The sequence below is a fragment of the Thermobia domestica genome, chromosome 10 (genome assembly GCF_964235325.1).
Source record: "Thermobia domestica chromosome 10, izTheDome1.hap1.1, whole genome shotgun sequence".
NCBI classification, from domain to species: Eukaryota; Metazoa; Arthropoda; class Insecta; order Zygentoma; family Lepismatidae; genus Thermobia; species Thermobia domestica.
The window spans coordinates 236,082,981-236,101,257 of record NC_137463.1 but is presented as its reverse complement, the minus strand read 5'-3'; the positions used below and the strand labels follow the sequence as shown (position 1 = coordinate 236,101,257).

The 18,277-nt window shown below is 34.0% G+C and overlaps 1 protein-coding gene across 1 annotated transcript; it reads right to left on the bottom strand.

Moving 5' to 3' along the window:
• Positions 1-246: 246 nt before the first annotated feature.
• Positions 247-17,636, bottom strand: Cpr97Eb (Cuticular protein 97Eb). The gene is made up of 2 exons (XM_081729380.1): positions 17,362-17,636; positions 247-2,665 (listed from the first exon to the last, which is right to left on the bottom strand). The coding sequence occupies exons 1-2, from the start codon at positions 17,374-17,376 to the stop codon at positions 2,048-2,050; spliced, it is 633 nt and encodes a 210-aa protein (XP_081585506.1). The 5' UTR covers positions 17,377-17,636; the 3' UTR covers positions 247-2,047.
• Positions 17,637-18,277: the final 641 nt, after the last annotated feature.

Here is an 18,277-nt window from a genome sequence, read left to right as displayed (position 1 = left end):
GTTTATCGTCTGAAGATCTAATGTATCTGTATTACGCGAAAGAATTTGTCAGCCTGGTTATTTTACTTACCTTCATAAGAGATTCTCCTAAATATTACCCACCCATCTTCTTCTTATAGCTATTTCCAAAGAGCTATTTCTTACATTAGAACTCTAGTACCCTCGCGCATTCTCCACACGAATGACATTTGTTTCGTCCTCCACAGTCACTTAGACGATCAATAAAACAGGGAGAAAAATTGCATATTTTACAAAATAAATGTATTTTTTTATTATAAAGTAAAATGATACAGTAGTTGAATAAAATTACGTAGCTAATTACGTAATTTACACCTTCTATTGTAGGTAAGTTTCTAGAATGGCACAGTAACTAAAAAAACAGTGTTCCTATTTTTTGAATGTAAATATGAATTGTAGTTAAGTTAAAGCTATATTTAAGATACTGGCTATACTGAACAAGTGTGAATTCCTCCAATCTATTGTGACTAATTCAAAATTTTGTTTATATACATTTATTTTTGAGTAATGTAACAATATCTAACATATTATATATTGAAACATTCTATCATTACATTACATATCTATTAACATGTATGTATATCTATACAATTCTTTTTAAAAGTTCATATCCTATATACATTCTCAAATGCCATTTATCCCAATTTTTTATTATTATTATTACCTTTTACACTACATACGATGTGCTTGAGCATTTATTTTAATAATATTTACGGGGCAGGGGTAAAAGTGCATTTAAAAAAAGGTAGGAGGACGTATGCCGTCACGCCGCCAATTGTAATGTTTTTAGAAAGTGGGGGGACGCCATAGATATTTTTGGAAGTGGGGAAACGGCGTTCTTCCGCATCCCCCCTCACTTTCACCCGCTGATCTTAACTAATATACATTATTACTTAAAAATTCTACACACTAAACAAAATGCAATATCACAAATACACAGACTTTGTTTGATATAAACAATATATTTTTGTTGTTATGTAAACTAGCTGAAATATATCTACAGTATTTTATGTGGAGAAAATAATCCAAACTCAAGTATTCTTAACACAACCTTATGTTGTATGAACAATTGCACGGTACAAAATGTTTTTAGTTCTAATCCAAACAATATTGTAGAACTATTTTTTAAGATTGAAAAATTTGATGTATTATATTAGTAACAATTCGTTTGTTTCTTTTTTTTAAGTGGAAACCATTTTCTTATCTTATATTTATTTGTGTACACAAAGTTTCTGTAATTTGACTTCAAAATTTAACCATGTATTCTATTTCAGGTAAACCAGATGAACAATAAATGTTCAAATAATGATGTACAAGTTTCAAGTATTTTACTATAATTGTCCTATAGATAGCGGCAGCATAAGTTCAAATCAATAACGTATAATAATTGGTGCTATAAACTGAAATAGTTTTTTTTTAACTTAATATTTTCCAAATTTGTGAAGGACGTTTACAAAATGTAAAATTGCAACAAATTCTTGGAATACTGCTAATTAAGAAGATTAATAAATTTGACTTTTTGTAATGACAACTACACTTTAATTCGATAAAATATTTGAAAACTGCAAATTGGCACTGTACATCTGAACAGTCTGTGATACTTCCAAAGTGTCCTGTACGATTTCAACAGAAATTCAATCGTATTTCAATATGATAACAAAACGTTTTCATCAAGTAATTTTATATTATCTTGAGCTACAAACTGTTATTGTAACATGATCTTCACTAGCTTAAAAAGAATGCCATTAAATTTGCTTAAGAGAGAAATCTGGAAAGTGGTGTTGATACTTTTACGTTAGACAGACTCAAAATTCCTGGTCATTAATAAACAGGCAATAAAGACAAGAAGAAACACAATATAGATACAGCAAACGAATCAATATTACATGATGGCATTGTAAAATCCTGGGCATTTATCTTTGACCTCCCATCATTCTGTAAATATACTTTGGCACGGTATTTAAAGTCTTTTTTATTTATATGAGCATTTTTTTACCTTTTAGTTTTGATACTAAGTATTCTTTAGTGGCTATTTACCACTGTAAGTTACAGTATAAGAACCAGTGTTGATGTCAATATTACTAGCAGGATGTCCTGCAAATTGCCTTGGATCTGGTTGATAGAATCTTGGTGTATGGTGAACTGGAGGACTAGGGTTATAGTTGTAAGATGGAGCTGGGTTGTGTTGGTATTGAGGTTGTGGCTGAGGTTGAGGTTGGTCTTGGAAGAAAGACCTGAAACTATTTGGTCTGCTAGAGGAGGACGGTCTGTAGTTAGATTTGTAGTACATACTTGGATCTTCTCGGTATTGGCCGTCATCAAACTGGTCATCAACTTGGTTGTAGCCGTCGCTATGAAGGGTTGGTGGCGCCACTTGGATATCAGTGCCGGCGGGTTCGAATCCACGTCTACTAGCGCCGTATTCTACCTCTCGCAGTTTTCCGGTATCATCAACATATCCGTATTTGCCGTACACTTCGCCGGTTGGGTATTTGGTCTCAATCTTGAAGCTTCCGTCGGCTCCTTCATATCCGTAGCTGTAACTGCCGTCCTCATTGTGTCTGTTGATCTGTTTCAGAATTGGAACTGGTGTCGTCCGGTATCCTTGACCCACTACGACTACGATCAGAATCCCTGATAGAAAGACCTGGAAAAGAACATTATTTTTAATGTTATTAGAGTTACTACGCATGAACAAAAGGAGACAAAATAATATGCAATTGTACTCGAGCTTATTTCTTAAATTAAAAATTGAAATAGTTCAGTTTAACGTCCCACGATTACGCCCTCTAGGTTAAGGGAGATGATGATTAACGCAAGTGAGTGATGATGGAAGAATTGGTGGAATGAGAAAGTAGAGGAAACGGGAGTATCCCGAGAAAACCCACGGACACGATATTGTTCACCACGAACTTACTTAAATGGGGATCGAACCAGAGAGTCCACACGCCAGGGGTAAGCGCTCTATTTCTGAACCACCGGAATCAGTTCGCGATCTTGCCGTCTGCACAAATGTATTTATATCAGACGCGTAATGTGTGAATTAAGGTATGTATAGTACGCGTATATTTCCATATATTTCCGATCTGGTACTGAAATATTGCACTAGTGGTACTAAGCGTGTGGACTGGAGCATTGTCATGTAGTATACGATCTGAACGCATGGCGACAGCTTCAAATGATTGCCTGCAATGAACTGACACAGTTACAGTTGAAAGTGGTATATTATTTCTCCCATAGATGGCACTATATGCCATGAAAGGCTTTTATTACCAGTAGCGCGATGCCTTAGTACCAGGCGGGATATATTTGGAAATATTCACCTACTACACATCCCTTAATTCACACATTACGTGTCTGATACATTTGAGTACACGGCAAAATTGCGAACTGATTCCGATGTTTACAAGTGACGTGAGCCATATAGCAGTGTTGCCAGAGGTACTGTTTTTCACGTGAAAATTCTTGCATGTGTACAAGTTTTTTTTTTTTTTAAAAGAAAACAAGTTAGTTGAAACTGATTACATTATTTCTTTCATAGAAGACACTATATACCATAAACGGATTATTAACAAATGGTACGATATGGCAGTGTCAAGTCCGAAACTTTTCAAACTATTCTCGTACATGGTGAATCAAGGAAGTCAAAAATAATGAAGGGTCTAAAAACTGACTATCTATCACCAAGTGTGACATCTGGTTCAACCTAAAATAATAAAGGGTCTGAAAACTGATTATCTATCATCAAGTTAAAGTGTGACATCTGGTTCAACCTAAAATAATAAAGGGTCTGAAAACTGATTATCTATCACCAAGTTAAAGTGTGATATCTGGTTCAACCTAAAATAATGAAGGGTCTGAAAACTGACTATCTATCACCAAGTTAAAGTGTGACATCTGGTTCAACCTAAAATAATGAAGGGTTTGAAAACTGATTAACTATCACCAAGTTAAAGTGTGACATCTGGTTCTACCTAAAATAATGAAGGGTCTGAAAACTGATTATCTATCACCAAGTTAAAGGGTGGCATCTGGTTCAACCTAAAATGACTATTTTTGGTCTAAGTTTATGACGATAAGGAAGATTATAGTCTCATTCGAACTTCTATCATTTCTCATCGGACACAAGAGACAATATTCAAAAATCGAATTTATTTTAATGGGACGGTGTTATGCATCAATTGACCAAGGGCCAAAACATGGTTCTGAGATATTGAAGGAAACACAAACATGTTAATATTACGATCCAGTTCTTGGCGCTTGGTCGAATAGCTTTTACTGAACGATTAAACAAAAAGTAGGGTTTCAAGCATTATTTTTACATTATTTACATTCTCTTCTACACACTGATGTAAATATCTCGAAAATTGAAAAATGGCGCTTACTCAATTGATGCATAACACCGTCCAATGTAACTACTATTTTTAACTGACTTCAAAAAAAAAAAAAAAAAGTGAAAATTCTTAATTCAATCTGTTTATATGTTTGGGTATATTTATAAGGTAATTTTGACAAGGTTTAACGATTTTGATATATTTGTTCGTTTGTGTTATATTTTCCTATTGGACATATATAAATTTCTTTTGAATCCCACGAAACATCTCACCGAATACTGGGTTAATTACGACAAAGTAACTTACTTATAGACAACCACATATTCTGTAACGTTATTATGGTTGCATAAGAGTACAGGAGTTGTACTGCAAAATTTCGGAACACTCGTAGAGCACATTATTGTATTGTCTCTGTCGTTAGTTACATTTTAAACAAGTAATTATATCTTATTTGTTGACTCGATTTAAAGTTTTATATAAAATTATATTTATTGGTAGATACTGTGTACAAATAATGAATCATTTCAAAAACTATTACGCTTCTGAGTGGTGATTGTACTTAGACCATGTCAGATATAAGTTCCGTCGTCTGTTTACCGCAGATGGTTCCGCTGTTTGGTTGTCGTAGAAACTATTCCTAGTTTGTACTTCTCTACGTTGTGTTTGATCTATGAGATTTTAATAAAATACTATCTTTCGAGAAAAGCATGAAACCGTAAAAATACTTATATATATTTAAAATTATAAAATATGTATTTATTACTTGTTGTTTTCTAGTTTGTGAGACGCGCTTGTTCTGTGGTTGAGAGCTCATCTTTGCTACGAAGGGAGTATCTGGTTCGATACCAGGCCAGGTGACTTTGTGGTGCACAAATTCGTGTTTTTTCAAGATTGTTTCGGATTCTTTCGTTTCCTCCTATTTCACTAGCTATTTCATGTATCATTCGTTTGCTGAAGCTAAAACTGCATAATTGTGGAACATGAAATGAAAGGTTTCATGTTTTTTTTATGTATTTTATAAATTTTCGATAAATTATTTACAGTAGCGGATCCAGAAGATAAAAACTTGGGGAAGCAGCCTGAATCTAGACTACGATATATATCATGAGTTTACTATAAACTTTCACATGTACAAATAATAGCTTAAATTATTTTTGTCACTCAAAAGACTGGGAGGATTAGGCTCCCCGGTTCCGGGCTAGATTCGTCAGTGATTATTTACTTTCGAACTTTTTTATTTGTTCGTTTAAGGAATATGGCCCCATACGTTTTCCCTTTCAGAACACGTTTCTCTCTTTAAATTAAGAAGAAATAGATTTAGACTGTGAACTTCCGACAAATGACTAAATATGTAGAAAATATTGTCTAGTTTAATTAGCAATAGAGTTTTCTGTTAAAGATGATATTTACTTGAGTTTTATACATACGTGTAAAAGTAGGAAAATACTTGCGGCCTCTCTCATTAAAGTTGTAACTTCCTGATACATTTATTCAAGAATTTAATACTTTCCCACAATGAATTCTACGTTACACTTTTACACGCAGAGTCAAAAAACAAGGGGTATCAGCATGTTTAGATAGAGGGAGCAGAAACTAGCCCTGACGAGACGAAAACATTTAATTATTAATTGCTCAGTGTTTGAATTTGTATTCAATAAGATTAATAATTATTGTAAAAACTGGAATTGACTTGAAAATGTTACATGTATTCTGATTATAATTTTAATACATGATGTGCAAACTAGAAGTATTTATTATTGGGTAAAGATCACTCTTGGTCGACTTCACAATAGAAATTCTCTACACGTCATTGAAGAGACTCACCAGAATTTTGCCGAGAGATAAGTCAGTAATCATCAGTTACGAGAAATCAATGATAATTTTAATACAAATACGTTGATGACAGTAAACTTTGTTTTTAGGATTGGAGGGGGGCTCGTCCTCTCACAAAATTGGCGCCTTTGAACCCAGATAAAATCTTTCAGGATTTCTTTCCTCGAGAAATGAACAATATAGGAGGTTCATGAAACAAACTCGGAAACTCTTGAAGCACTAAGCAAAACAAGGACAAAATAATTCAATAACGTGCCGCTACGATGTAACAGTACAATGGTTGATAACCTAAAACTTTAACATTTCCTAAAACCTTATCGCAGCTAGTGAGCCACAGCCTCACAAGAGAACTGGTCTTTGGCAGTGGCGGACCTAGCCCGAAGCTGGGGGGCTTAGTTCCCCAGTTTTTTTTTTTAGTGACAAAAGTAAGTTAAACTAATATTTATATAGTTTTGAAAGTTTATAGAAAACTCATGGTGTACTTATGTCTGGGTTCTGGCTGACGTCCCCCACTTTTTACTTTCTAAATCCGCCACTGGTCTTTGGCTTGCCAAAGAAAAGTGTTTGTGTGTTAAAAATCTCTTAGCCCATCCAATATACGTAGACGATTATATCTTTAAAATCTTCAGCACTTGAAAAGGACAACATCCTCGCAGGGAAGAAAAGTGTATGGAAAATGCAGGAATCCATGTTGAAGTTTGAAACCTTATAAACTTGTGATTCTTTTGTTTCTTGAAATACTGTCTTATCGTAATAATAAGAACACATATTGCGTGATTTAGATTTGTTTTGAAATTGAATTATTTTCAAGGAATACGCAGAGAAATATTTATATTCTCCACCCAATACCGTTCCAAGACGACGAATTGTTATATACGAGGGGAGCCTACTCGGGCCGTTTTAATTGGGCGTTTTGAATTTTCATATATTAGAAGATATAAAGAAAGAAAGGGAGTGCAAAATGTTAACTTCATAAACTGTCTTCGCGATCAAAATTAGATTTGCGATCTGAATACTACCATATGTAAGAAATTTTAATAATTTAGTTAGACGAATACCCCCAGTTGAGTGAAGAAGACAAGCATTAAATTAAATTAACTCCTATTCTTGTGGATTAGGAACACAAAAAATGGGTGACCACATTTCTGAACAGGGATGTATTATCAGGTGCATTCAGAATACTGCCAATAAACACGTGAAAGAATCCTGGACACAATACCACATCATATTTTGTACCCCTAACGTTTCACCTACCACATTACAACTATGAATTGTTGGTTGCATACTACCTGGGGCTTCACTCATCTTTCTCCATTAACGTTGAAACGGACACAATATACCAAATCATAACTTGTACCCCTAACGTTTCACCTACGACATTACAACTAAGTATTGTTGGTTGCATATCACACGGGGGCTTAACTCACCCTATACCAATAGTGATGAAATCTCTCATGTTCCGTTCTTAAGTCTCATTTAAAAAAAAAAAAAAAAAAGAAAAAGGAAGAAAGAAATAGAAAGATAGGAAGAAGAAAAGAAGAAAAAAAACGAAAATAATAATACACTTTTAAAAAAATCCTCTAAGGGAAGAACTCATACTGACGGTATTTAAGAATAAAATCCTGAGGCGAATATTCGGACCTAAGAGGAATGGGAATGGAGAATGACGAAAACTTCTTAATTTGCACCGTTTATCAAACATTACTAGAGTCATCAATTCAAAAAGGCTCAGGTGAGCAGGTCATGTAGCCAGAATGGAAGAAAGTAGTAACGCTTTCAAAATTTTAATTGAAAATAGAATCGGATAAGTACCATTAGGAAGACCTTGGCCCAAATGAGAGGACAATATTAAGATGGATCTCGCAGAAATGGGAATACAAAGTAGAAACTAGGTCTAGTTAGTTAAGGATAGAAGTCAATGAAGAGCTTTTGTGAATGCTGCTTTGAACCCCTGGCTGTTAGTTATTTTCCTAACCTATATCAGAAATTTTAGGGCTTGAAATAAAGATTGCAGTTGATCATAAAAAAAAGTTCATACTAGTTTGGTTTAAGTTTATTTATGGGTAAGAATGCAGAGTTTTTTTTAAAAATATGAATGGTAAGGTTTTTTTTTAAAAAAATATGAATGGTAAGGTTTTTTTTTTTTAACAAGACTTACATACCAATCAGGTGTACTTCGTTCCTAATATAATGTGTTAATATTTATCGTAACACGTAAAGCTGTAATACTCAAATTGAAAGTTGAACAATAGGTTGGTTAGGAATTATATTCTGAGAAATACTGTCACGTAAGGTCTATATCTAAGCGATCACACTACCCGGGGAAGTCAAAGAAATGGAGAAGAAAGAAAGTGGCCTGGAATCTTTAGACATACAGTACCGCTCAAAAAGTTTTGAACATCCCTGAATTTTGTGAGCATCTACTTTTTACCATTGTTTTGGCACGAGAACTTTGCTCCATGTGTCGGAAATACTCCTACATTGAACATAAAAATTGGAGGCCAATTGAATCAAAATCTGAGAAGTGCTGCAGATACTAATCATATTTTATAAAATTGAAACGAACGAAGAGACAATTCAATGTAGATATTGCATAATATAAACAAAAGTATGGAAGGTAAGGCACAGTGTTGCCACAGTCCTAGCTTTGGAGTGGGCTGAAAAAAATAGTACCAAATTGAAACAAAAAGGGCTGAATTCATTATTTTATACCAGTGTAATACATGGCTCTATAACACTAAAAGAAGTAAAGTTCTAGAACACTCCCCCCTCTTCCAAGAGCCCAAATCAAGAAAGTGCTCTTTTTAAAAATTACTTTTTAAAAACGTCCAAATAGGAGGACCTCGAACAACCGTGAAAGTAAATGAAACTTTTCTCGCTGGTAGGAAGTTAAACAGACGTCGAAAATTAAAAAGGAAAACAATTACCATCTTCGGTATGTATTGTGAGGAAACTAAACGTGCCTCTATTTGAGTGCCTAATAGACCAAAACGGTATTATGGATATATATGAAAAATATATATATATAAAACGAAGGACAAATCAATCAATTATGAGATGTAGGCAAAGTCTTACTCACACTTTTGAAAATGTGACAAGTATTTGTTAAATGGTGCTGAATTGAGTAGAATTGTACCAACTTTTTTACAAAAGGGGCTGAAAATGCTAGCGTGGTACCAACGGGCCAATGAATGACAAAAAGGGCTGAATTTGGTACAATTGTACGAAGTGTGGCAACACTGGTGAGGCAATATATTAGCTTTGTTTGAAAGATATAGACATGCGGGGTCAATGCAGTGACAGAAATTTGAAAAAAAAATGCAGTTGTCCAAATTTTGTAGTTCTTTATAGCTTATTCATATGCTAACGTCTAAAAAGGCAAAAAAATACCACACTTGAAAAAAATGTTTACGTTGGTTTTGTGTATCTCATTGTTGCTCGTTAAAACAGCAACAATGAACACTACGTCTACGCTCCACACTAATGGAAAATTAAGCACAAAATCCCGTATATTGACCGTCGGAAACTCTTCTCGAAGTATGATATTTTTGGCTTTCAAACGTTCACATATCAACATGCTATAAAGAACTACAAAATTTGAACAATGCTTTTTCTTTCAAACTTCTGTTACTGCATCGACTCCGCATGTCTTATATCTTTCAAACAGAACTAATATCTTGCCTCACCTTCGACGCTTCTGTTTATAATATGCAATATCTATATCAAATTGTCTTTTTTGGTTCCAATTTTAAGAAATATGATTGGATATATCATCTGTAATACTTCTCAAATCTCGATTCAACTGTCGTCAAATTTTATGCTTATGAGGCAGGTGTATTTTCTACTCACGGCAGCAGTTCTCGTGTCAAAATAATAGCTTCACTGTAGATACTCACAAAAATCTAGGATGTTCGAAAACTTTTGAGCAGTAGTATATATTACGTATCATCCTGGGATTTGCCTGGAGTGAATGAGGAAAAACCTCAGTCGCGACGGCCAGCCTGAAAATGCTTTTACATCTTTTCGACTGAGTGTCCCCAACGCGAATCGAACTCAAGATTCATTAGCGACTACGCTACGTGGGAAGATAAACAGTAGATAAACTAGTTAATGTAATCATAGAAAACCACTGGAACTTGTAATGCGGCATTTTTTTTCCAACACTACTGATATATGCTCTCATATAGATTAATTATTAACGAGCTTATCTTTTGTGTACGTAAACCCTGGTTATATTCCCAGAAAGAGCACACAATTTTACGTATTCGTTAATCACTGACGCTATTGTGGGTTTACTTGAATTAAGATAGAGTGAAGTTTGATCTAGGAAATTTGCTACAAATGCAGTGAAAGCTTCTGTGATGGTCACACATCAACGAATCGAAGACGTGTGTTCAGCCATAAATCTACGTACATTGTGAATCTAGGAGCTGTGAGCAGTCATGCCAACGTGAAACGTTATAAAATCCCATCTCTTGAGGTAGAAATTCCCATTTTGCACTTGAATTTCCCACGCTATACTAATAACAAAATTTTCTAAACTTAGAGAACATAAACATTGAAATCAGTGTATTTCAGTCCTTTTCTTCAATATGTGAGTGAATAATTCAAAAAATTCGATTGTCAACGATAATCCAACACTTAATGAACAAGTACTTCCCTTAATTGAAAGAGAGAATTGACAATGTCGATGAAAATAAGTAGACCTACGTTTTTGTTGTGAGTATAGGCCTAGTACTTCCATCGCGCTTTTGTGCCATAATTTTCTACTGAACGCAATAAAACTTGATAGACTTCATTGTTCAATCATTTCATATGAAATAATTTGAAAGTTGAATGTTTCTCGTTCTATTTTCTTTCGTCAATTCTGTTCTTTTATTTCTCTCATTTTTTTTAGTACCATCATAGTACAATTAACGTTCCTTGGCACTTGTTTTGTGAGATTCACTAACACTAACATTCATTTTATAGCAACAAAATTTGACAATTATCATTATTTTCAAGTTTATTGAAGGCTCATTTGTCTACTCCTCACTCATAGACAATTTTCTTGACGTTAATGGAATACAGGGGCGGATCCAGGACGGACTTCTGGGGGGCGGTGGGTTGTAACACTACTACTTAGAGCTACTTTTAAGAGCTCCAAACCCTGGTATGGGTTTTATTTATATATAAAATAAAAAAAGTTTCCTCTTCTGGGATCCCTGGATCCGCCACTGATGGAATAGATATGTGAAAAATCCCACATTTTTTTTACAAAAATTCCCTTTATCCCATTTCGAGAAATCATTGCCAAAAATCCCACAATATGGGATTTTCGCACGGATTGGCATCACTGGCTATGAGTGATGTTACTACCGAAGATAAGTAATTTTTAGAAGTAGACCTTTATAAAAGTTATATAACATTCGTATTGGTTTGATGGAATTGAGAAGTAATCTACAGGAACTGCCAGGATTTCAGGTTTCAAGGATTTGAGATATATGAAGATATACGTCTCATTATGAAATGAAAACGTTTAAAACTATAAATAGATTTCTAATTCTCTCGGTTGACAGGTTTATATGTCAAATAAAAGAGACTAAAGAAGCCACAGTTTTCACTCTTTCATTATTTCGCAATCAAAATAAATTATTTCTTTTCAAAATTATATTATGCCCGATTTTAATTGGGATCAGTTTTAATATTGTCTATTTTTAACTGTTTTGAATATTTGCGCCATCTCCTCTTAGCCAGTTGATTTATTTGAGGAATTAATTTTATGTTGTTTTTTTTTCCTTTGAAATAAACTAGAATTTTGATTATTTAATTTTACTGATTTATTTCTTCAAACCCTTATTTCGTGAAAATTAAATTTTGTTATATATATATATATATATATATATATATATATATATATACAGTACAACCCCTCAAATCCGAACTAATTGGGGCTGAAGCCTGTTCGGATTTCGGGGTGTTCGGATTACCCGGGAAATAATATTACGTACTTATTTCGTCACTGAATTGGCGGTGAAACAACGAATGAGGTTAGACAGGGTGGCCCAGTGGTCGAAAGGGCAGTGACCTTGACTGGCGGGTCTACACTCATGTCCAAAATGATTGTCGCATATCTATAACTGTCTTCTTGTAAGAATGTAATTAGATAATGAATTTGAATAAGTATTAAGTCTAAAAATGTTAAAACCTTCAAAAAAATTAAATTTGTGGGATTAAATCTATTTTTTTTTCATTTTCCAACTGTAGTTATTTTTTTTTCCTCCCGAGAACGTGTTCGGATTTACCGGGTTTTCGGATTTCCGGGGTTCGGATTTGAAGGGTTGTACTGTATATATATATATATATATATATATATATATATATATATATATATATATATATATATATATATATATATATATATATATATATATAGGGTGTTTCAAAACAACACCGACAACGTTTGGGATGTGATTCCTCGCACCAAGATAAGACAAAAAATATAGAACAACCTGGGTGCATAAATGCTTCCTTTCGGAGTTATAGGCTGCCAAAAACATGCAAAAATGAACTTTAAAAGACCATAGCTCCAAAACTATAGGATCTATCGTAGTCGGGCCAAGACTTCACTTAGGAAGTAGTCGCTATCCAAAAAATTTATGTTTTAGAATCCTAAGGTACTTCTGCAACAATTTTTATACAGGTAGTTTGGCTACGGATATGTAATTTGAAATACTCACCAACTACCTCTATAAAAATTGTTCCTGAAGTAACGCATGATTCTGAAACATGAATATTTGGATAGGGCACATACTAGTTCCTAAGTGAAGTCTTGACACGACTACGGTAGGCCCCATAGTATTGGAGCTATGGACCTTTAAAGTTCATTTTTTCAAGTTTTCGGCAGCCTATAACTCCGAAAGGAAGGATTTGTGCACTAAGGTTGGTCTATACTTTTCGTCTTATCTTGGTCTCACGAATCGCCTCCCAAACGTTGTCGGTGTTGTTTTGAAACACCCCGTACACACACACACACACACACACAAATACATACATATATATACTTAATAATATAATATATATATATTTAATATATATATATATATATAGATATATATATATATATATATATATATATATATATATATATATATATATATATATATATATATATTAAATACTTAATAATCGATTTTAACTTAAGAGACATTTTCATTTTGGAAAAGTAAGGATCAGTAAAATCAAATATAATTAAAAGCTTCAGTTCATTTCAAAGAACACAGAGAAACGAATTCGTAATACAAATCAATAGAGTAAAAAAACAAATATGGCGCGGATACTCAACGTCGTTAACATACAAGAATACCCTTTTTCTTGTTACACTGGTTTATTGATCTGATTGATCAGTTGGTTTGATATGAAATTAATGTTTCTTTCGACCCTATGACTATATAAGACATGAACGAAGACCTTAACATAGCGTCCTGAACATGTGAACTTCCACATATGAATTGAGGCACCGAAAGTGCATCCGCCCGTGTACTGATCAAATTATTATATGAATATTATCACCTCGCAATTATGAGTTGCATTAGATATTAATGGTTTATCAAATCGTGTTGACGAGTGGTAAAGTAATACATGCTCAGTTATATGCAGGTAAAAGTGGATCTGAAAAATTAGAGGGACCCATAACGCCACCCCGTCCCTCATGCCTGTCTTTGCTCATTGTAATTTTTTGGAAGTGGAGGGACGCCATATATATTTTGGAAGCGGCCTAAGGACATCCACGTGCGTTCCCCTTCACTTTTACCTCTGGTTAGATGTCAAGACAGGCCGGTAACTAGGGGGGTTGAGTCCCCTTCCGAGCATCTTCAGCCTCCCTCCAAAACTTTCAGTTGTTTGTTGATATGTATGTATATAAATGCAAGGTGAACTCTAGTTAATATCAAAAAAAAAAAAAAAAAAAAAAAAGTGATCTTAGCTCCTTCTTAATGTTCTATGGGCCTATGTCAAGACGACCTCCAGTTTAAATTTTACACCATTAAAAAAAAGTAAAATAAAATAAAAATATTATACCTAATTAATGTTTTAAAATATCTGAGTTTTTATTGTAAATAAGTTTATGCTTGATTCAAGTCGTTAATATAATCATTCTATTTTGAGTGATCAGATTCAAGTAAATTACTTAAAATACTTTTGAATCTTGCTTGCCTGATATATTTTCAATTTGTACAGCAAAATCGAAAAGGTAAATTAAGAAACCAATTTTCTTAAATTATAAAGGTCATAATTTAAAATCTGACAGATGTTTGTGTTTTTGTTTCATTGCCTTTGTTTCTTGAGTTCGAACCCTGCAGTAAGTCGTCATGATTTGGAAAATTTTCAAAGCGATTTTACCAAGTTCTACTAGGCGAATGTTGGGATGGCACTCCAGACGATTATCTGTGAAACCATTCCTAAATGTTTCATTGTTAATAATTATTTATAATATAATGGCTCCACAGCTGAGCTAAGACCTTGTCTTTAAGTAAATAAATATTTACTTCACAACCTTCCCCTCAGTTACGATTATATGTAGCGAAATAACAATAAGTTATCAAATCTGGCTCTAAGAATTGAACCCAAAATATTCTAATTATTTAAAAACCTGTAGGCCACTGGTTCTTAAAACATGTACCGTGATATCTTTCAAAACCATGGCTGACTTACAGCAATGTTGAGAAATATTCGAACATTTTCATTGTAGTTGTACTTACTTAACCTACATAATTTTAGAATTAACTTCACAAAATGAAGATTAGATCGGAAGGACATCTAACGGATGCTGGATAAACCACTAACTGTTTTAGTTCTCAATACTGGTACTAGATGACGCTCGGTGTTAGAATTTCAGAAGTGTTCACGATCATGTTCTAACAAGATCCCATGAAAAATCACTTATCAACAACAATGTATTTTAAATACTGTAACTAATGGTGTAGTGGTTTGTTTAAAATATGCTCATTTTGTCAGTATTTTGCTGTTTTATTCGAAAACAAAATATTTTACTGAAATAATGCATCTAACAAAATAGTGTACATTTCTTCAACGATGCTTAAATGATTATTTTAGACATAACATTTGAAAAGGGGACACGGGAGCTCAGAAGTGTATCGCTTACCTCTGGTGTGTGAGGTTCCTGCTTCGATTCCCGACTAAGTAAGTTTGTGGTGGACAACATCATGTTCGTGAGTTTTCTCAGGATACTCCCGTTTCTTCCCAGATTCTCATTCTACTAATTCTTTCAACATCATTTACTTGCTTTAATCATCCATATTCCTTATCCTAACAGCAGTGGCGGATCGAGGGAGGGCGATCGGGGCGATTCCTGCCCCTCAGAAGAGGAAACTTTCTTATTTTATATATATAAATAAAACCCATCCCAGAGTTTGGAGCTCTTAAAAGTAGCTCTAAGTAGCAGTATTACAACCCACCGCCTCCCCCCAGAAGTCGGTCCTGGATCCGCTCCTGCCTAACAGGCATAATCGTGGGGCGTTAAACTCAGAGATTTCATTTCATTTTCACAACATTTGAAAATAATTCTCTTCAAGTTAAATCAATACTAACTCTATTTGTTTTCTTCTTTAATTAAATAAATGCTCGTCTGCACTGTAAAAAAATTTCATAGGTAAATTTACGAAAAACGGTGGCAATCTGTTTGCCACTCCTCTATGTAAATCAATTTACGCTTATAAAGTAAAATTACTAATATGAAATGACGTAAAATTACATTTTTATCAATAAAAATATCATATTTTCTTATAAATTTACTGTACTTTTTATTAAATTTGTAAAAAGACCCAGCAAATTTTGTAATTTAATCTTAGGAAATGTATATCAACTTACAAAATGAATGGTAAAAGATTTTACATTGATGTTTGGCAATTTAATTACAATTTTTTTTTCAGTGTGTGTGATGGCGTGAGCATACACGTTGTAATTGTTTTTATTTGAACATTACAACTAAGTTACGATGTGGGTAACTTAACTGAATTCCTGAGGTCACAGCGCTCGGAGGACTGAATGGGTCATTTACAACTGGGTGATGTGTGGCCTGCCGATCAATTTCTAGTGCCATTATTTCTGGGTTTCTATTCCTGAGTTCGTTATCTCTCGTAATTCAAGTTAACGTCATTTCAGGTTTTGTTTTGGGGGAAGAGCAAAATTCTCCGTCGATGTTTCTGATTGGGATAAACTATATATATCTTATAGTATACATATTAAAATATAAACTCAGTGGGGATAATTGGCTCTTGCCTTTCCTAAATGACGCCCCTGGATGGGTCCCCAATTATTTCACATAATGCTAGGTTATTACAAAGACAATTCAACAAAATGATTGCATCTGTACACACGTTGAAAGTACATGCTAACCCAGTGGTTCTCAACCTTTTTTTAACTAATAACACACTGGACTGAATATCTACATTGTGACACACTTACTTGATTTTTTAATTAATCCTAATATACATTATAGAGTATAAGACTATAAATTCCTATGAAGTATTGGCTTTATCGGTTGCTAAAGAATATTACTGCCGCAAGAAGCGTTGACTGGTACAGCCTGTCTCAAAAGTAATTTTGAATGAATGCTTCATTATTTTTAAATTCTACAATTTCGCTACACATTTTATGGGACTACGTGACACACCAGTGTATGGCGTCACACCGGTTGAGAACCACTGTGCTAACCCACAAATGTTCATTCGTCAATAATGTGAGATTGAGTATAAAATATGAAAATAGCTTTTAACCAATACTGAAAGTTCTGTCATCTTTGTATTATAGCACTCTGTTAAAATGTGAACGCCTTGTTTGCTTTTTTCGAGTCTAACGTCACTTTACAGTACTTTAACCATTGAAATTTAGGGTTGCGTTCGAACCACACCGAAATCGAACCCGAATCTCTTGTACCAAAGACGAGTACACTATTCAATAAGGTTCACTAAATTGCTCTAGTATTGCCAAAGCACGTGGTACCTACGAGTATACTTTCGTGACCATTGAATAATTTTTATTCCATGTCTACGTAAACAAGAATATTTTTACAAGTCGCATTAAGAAATTAATAAACAAAAAAAAGTTAAAGAGTTAAAACAAACAAACACCGTTAATTTGTTTACAAAACTGTTTACATTTATAACAAAATACTTACTAGTTTGAACACCATGGTTGGAAAAAAATCACGTCTACTTCTTCCCCTAAACTACAAACTGGACAGAATCAGCCCGAACAATTGTTTCCGGAGACTTTTATACGACGACGCTGAATCATTAAAAAATATCGAAACAACACATTCCATTTTGGCCAATGTCGATCTCACTGCGTTGTCTCGTGAAGGTCGTACAACCAGCCTCCGTCCATTTGTTCCAATGGCCAACAGGTGGGGCTTCAAGAATACCAGAAGATGTTGAAGAGTGGGGAGAAGAATTCCTGCAGACATAGAGACACAGATTCCAGAAGAGTCATTTGTTGTTATTGACACAGGCAGTGACCATCGGAACAAGATCAACCGAAGGAACCAATAATTATTCGGTTAAAAGCCTCCGGTTCTCGTAAACCTTCAAATATCTTCAATGAAGAAGCTTTTAAGTGTCTGGAAGAAGATGACCTTTCAATACATCGTGATTTTTCTCCTCTTATATGATTCCGATTCGTGATGAAAGCACTCTTCTTGGAACTTGTTCCAGTTACGTATGATTCTATTGATATATATCATATTAGACAAAAATATATGATTGTCACAGCTTCTAAACAGCGGGAAAGAAAAGTTGGGTTTTCCCGCCTTATTTGGTTTGCTCGATTTGCACATCTTTGCAGAATAATTACATTTAAACATAACTAAACAGCAAAGTCCCGTTTTTTACAAAATTCGAATCTGCATTAAATTAAGAAGTTTATAAGAAGCATAAATATGTATCAAAATAATTCTAACAAATAGAAATATCTCAAATGACATATTAAGAACCACTTTCTTGCAACCGACTTTAAAAGAAAGGAATAGGTTTCCCCTACAATAAATATCAATCTATCTATCTATCTATCTATCTATCTATCTATCTATCTATCTA